At 45.9% G+C, this 3974-nt stretch overlaps 1 protein-coding gene across 1 annotated transcript in view; it reads right to left on the bottom strand.

The window, feature by feature from the left end:
• TTC28 (tetratricopeptide repeat domain 28) overlaps positions 1-3974 on the bottom strand; it is a 720135-nt gene that overhangs the window by 715305 nt on the left and 856 nt on the right. Inside the window, exon 2 of the mRNA XM_011934852.1 lies at positions 3918-3974. Within this exon, the coding sequence (XP_011790242.1) occupies positions 3918-3974 (57 nt within the window). The remainder of the gene's footprint in view (positions 1-3917) is intronic.

Genomic DNA, 3974 nt, shown 5'->3' with positions numbered 1-3974 from the left:
CCAGAGAGGTCCAGGCTGCAGTGAGCTGTGATCCCACCACTGCACTCCAGCCTGGGTGACAGAGCGAAATCCTGTCTCAAAAAAAAAAAAAAAAAAAAATGTAAAAAGAGACTCATGCCTCTTTTATAGGTGCAGTGGCTCACATCTATAACCCCAACACTTTCTGGGAGGCTGAGGTGAGAAGATCTCTTGAGGCCAGGAGTTCAAGACCAGCCTGGGCAACACAGCGAGACCCCTTATCTACAAAAAGTTTTTAAATATTAGCCAGGTGTGGTGGCACGTGCCTGTAGTCCTAAAAACAATTATCATATGACCTGGATAGTCTATTCTTTAGGGATATACTCAAGGGAAATGAAAATATGCATCCACACTAAAATTTGTACACAAATGTTCAGAGCAGCATTATTCATAATAGCCAGAAATTGGAAAAAAAACGCGTGCCTATCAACAGAGGAACTGATAACATATGGTATATCCATTCAAAAGATTACTCAGCATTAAAAAATAATGAAGTGCTGATATATGCTACAGCATGGATAAACCTTGAAAACACTGTGCCAAGTGAAATAAGTCAATCATGAAAGACCATATGTAGTAAGATTTCATTCTGTGAAAACCTCTAGAAGAGCTAAACTCAGAGACAGAAAGTAGGCTAGTTATTGCTAGGAACTAGGAAAAAAGGGAATAAGCCATAACTGCTAATGGGTATGGGATTTCTTGTGGACTGATGAAAATGGTCTGAAAGTATCTAGATACCTGTCTTGTTTGTGCGATTCTGTGAACATATTATAAACCACAAAATTCTGCACTCAACGGGTTGATTTCATGGTAGAAGAATTTATCTCATTTATCTTTATCTCAATAAAGCTTTTTAAAGACACTTTAAAATGACGTATCTGTATAAGCTATAAAAATAACACACTGAGAGACTAAAGTGCCTAATTTTTCCATTTTTCTTCTTCGGTGCAATCTCAAGTCCAAAAGTCTTGCCTTCCTGTATAGGCATATTTTGTCCAGTGAAACAAGAAACTCTATTAATTTTATTAGAAAATTTTTAAAAAGCTAGGTGTGGTGGCTCACAGTTGTGCTTCCAGCTACTCCAAAGGCTGAGGCAGAAGGATCACTTGAGGTCAAGACTGGGAGTTCAAGACTAGCTGGGGCAACATAGCAAGACCCATCTTTAAAAATATTTTTTAGGTCAGGTACAGTGGCTCAAGCCTGTAATCCCATCACTTTGGGAGGCTGAGGAGGATGGATCATTTGAGATCAGGAGTTCAAAACCAGACCAGCCAACATGGTGAAACCCTATCTCTACTAAAAATACAAAAATTAGCCAGGCGGGGTGGTGGGCACCTGTAATCCCAGCTACTTGGGAGGCTGAGGCAAGAGAATTGCTTGATTCAGGGAGGCGGAGGCTGCAGTGAGGCCAAGATCATGCCATTGCACTCCAGCCTGGGCAACACAGCAAGACTGTCTCAGGAAAAAAAAACACATATATATACATATATTTTTTTTTAAATAGTTAAAACCCTACTGAAATGAAACCAATAAAATAAAATTCAACTTAATGTAAACAATAGTTACTGAAATATTAATTTTCAAACAATTCTATTTTAGCTTTGACTCTGAATAAAATATAAACCTCAATTTCAAAATATCACAAGGATTGGCTGGGAGCAGTGGCTCACGCCTGTAATTCCAGCACTTTGGGAGGACGAGGCAGGTGGATCACTAGAGGCCAGGAGTTCCAGAGCAGCCTAGCCAACATAGGGAAACCACGTCTCTACTAAAAAAAATATTTAAAAAATTAGCCAGGTCTAGTAATCCCAGTTACTCAGGAGGCTTAGGCATGAGAATCGCTGAAATTTGGGAGGTGGAGGTTGCAGTGAGCGGAGATCATGCCACAGCACTCCAACCTGGGCAACAGAGTGAGACTCTGTCTCAAAAAAATAAAAATAAAAATAAGGCCAGGTGTGATGGCTCATGCCTGTAATCCCAGCACTTCCGGAGGCCGAGGTGGGCAGATCACTTGAGGTCAAGGAGTTTGGGACCAGCCTGGGCAACACAGTGAAACCTCCTCTCTGCTAAAAATACATAAATTAGCTGGGCATGGTGGCGCTCCCTTGTTACGCCATCTACACCAGAGGCCGAGGCAGGGAATCACTTGAATTCAGGAGGTGGAGGTTGCAGTGACCCGAGATTGTGCTACTGCACTCCAGCCTGGACGACAGAGTGAGACTCCGTCTCAAAAAAAAGAAAAAAATTAAAATTAAAAATTAAAAAAATCACAAAGACTATAAATACTCAGGTTTAAGCAAACTGCCAACTTTCTTGAATTAACAGTAATTCATATTTGCTTTGTCAAAAATGTAGACATTTACCTGCCTCAATGGAATGAAATCCTAAAAGCCTAGTGTTCCCAAATGATGAAGAGAAAAAAACATGCATATTTTAATTTAGAATTTTGATTCAGAATTAATTTTAACCTAGCTGGAGTATACATAATCATTTATGTATTTATTTACTCATTTAAGAAACTGGGTTTCGCTGTGTTATCCAGGCTGGAATGCAGTGGCACAACCCTGGCTCACTGCAACCTGGACTTTCTGAGCTCAAACGATCCTCCCACCTCAGCCTCCAGAGTAGCTGGGACTGCAAGTGCACGCTACCACACCCAGCTAATTTTTGCATTTTTTGTGGAGACGAGTCTCGCTATGTTTACCACACTGGTCTCTAACTCCTTGGCTCACTACAGCCTCAAGCCCCTGGGCACAAGCAATCCGCCTCCCAAAGTGCTGGGATTACAGGAGTGAGCCACTGCACCTGGCCTAGTGGATAATGCATACTAAGCAACATATACCCTGCTTTTGCCTAGCACATACTGAAAACACGGCATTAAAAACAATCACAAAAGTTAAGCTGGGCGCTGAGAAAAACCACATACTGTAAAATAAATCTAACAGATATTACTCTCGAGAAGCTCCTGAAAATGTCTCAAGAACTCTTATGTTGCATTCTCCCTAACAATTTAGACTTTCTACAGATATTTTCTGATCATCTACCGTGTGCCAGGCACCATGTCAGGTACCAGGATGCCATGGTGAGGTATACACAGAACTGGCTCCTGCTCGCAGGAAGCCTACTCTCTAAAACAGTGCTTGCCAAGCTCGCCTGATCACAACTTCGGAGCTTTAAGTTCAAAATCGGCTTCCCTGCTTTGGTGAGCCACACAGTCCGTGGCATTTCTATCAGGTGCTCCTAATGATTCCTACGCTCTAACGGGTTTGAGAGGCAGGGGTACGGGTAAGCTCGAGAGCCCAGAGCCATCCTGTCCAGCGGGAGCCCCTCCTCTAAAGTCCATGTCGCTCAGCATCCCTCCCCCGACTAGTGACCCAAACACAGCACGAAGCTGAGGTGGGTGGAACGCTTTCCAAAATAGCGCTCTGTGATGAGCCACCGACAGACTTGCTCGCCTCCAGGGACGAAGAGCTCACTCCTCACAAACCCCACCCAGGAAAGGTAGCACCTGAGCCTCCCGGGCTGAGCCGACACCTATCTCCCCGGGGGTACCGCCTACCGCTCAGGTGGACTCCGGTCCCCAGGTTCCGCCCCACGAGGGCTGGGGTGAGGGGGAGGCACTGCACGCATTAGGCGCCGACTGTATACCGACCCCCCTCCACCCCCGTGAGTGCAGGCCAACACCCACACACACCCTCACACACCCACACACCCACACACACTCTCGCGGAAACTGAGGCAGGCAGGCGGCGGACCGCGGCTCGCGGCTGGGATCGAACCCGGACTGCGAGACGCCTTCCGCCTCGCAGGCGCTCCTCAGCAGCTGAGGCCCGGCCTCAGCTCCCACCGCCGGAGTTTCACAAAGAAAGTCTCCCGGCCCGATCCCCTCACGCACTCACCGGCGCCGACGCCGGCGGCGACTGGGGCTCCCGCCGCCTTCGGCTCCTTGCAGGGGT

Source organism: Colobus angolensis, unplaced genomic scaffold (genome assembly GCF_000951035.1).
Source record: "Colobus angolensis palliatus isolate OR3802 unplaced genomic scaffold, Cang.pa_1.0 Scaffold139, whole genome shotgun sequence".
Classification (NCBI taxonomy): domain Eukaryota; kingdom Metazoa; phylum Chordata; class Mammalia; order Primates; family Cercopithecidae; genus Colobus; species Colobus angolensis.
This window is presented reverse-complemented; position numbering and strand designations above follow the sequence as displayed.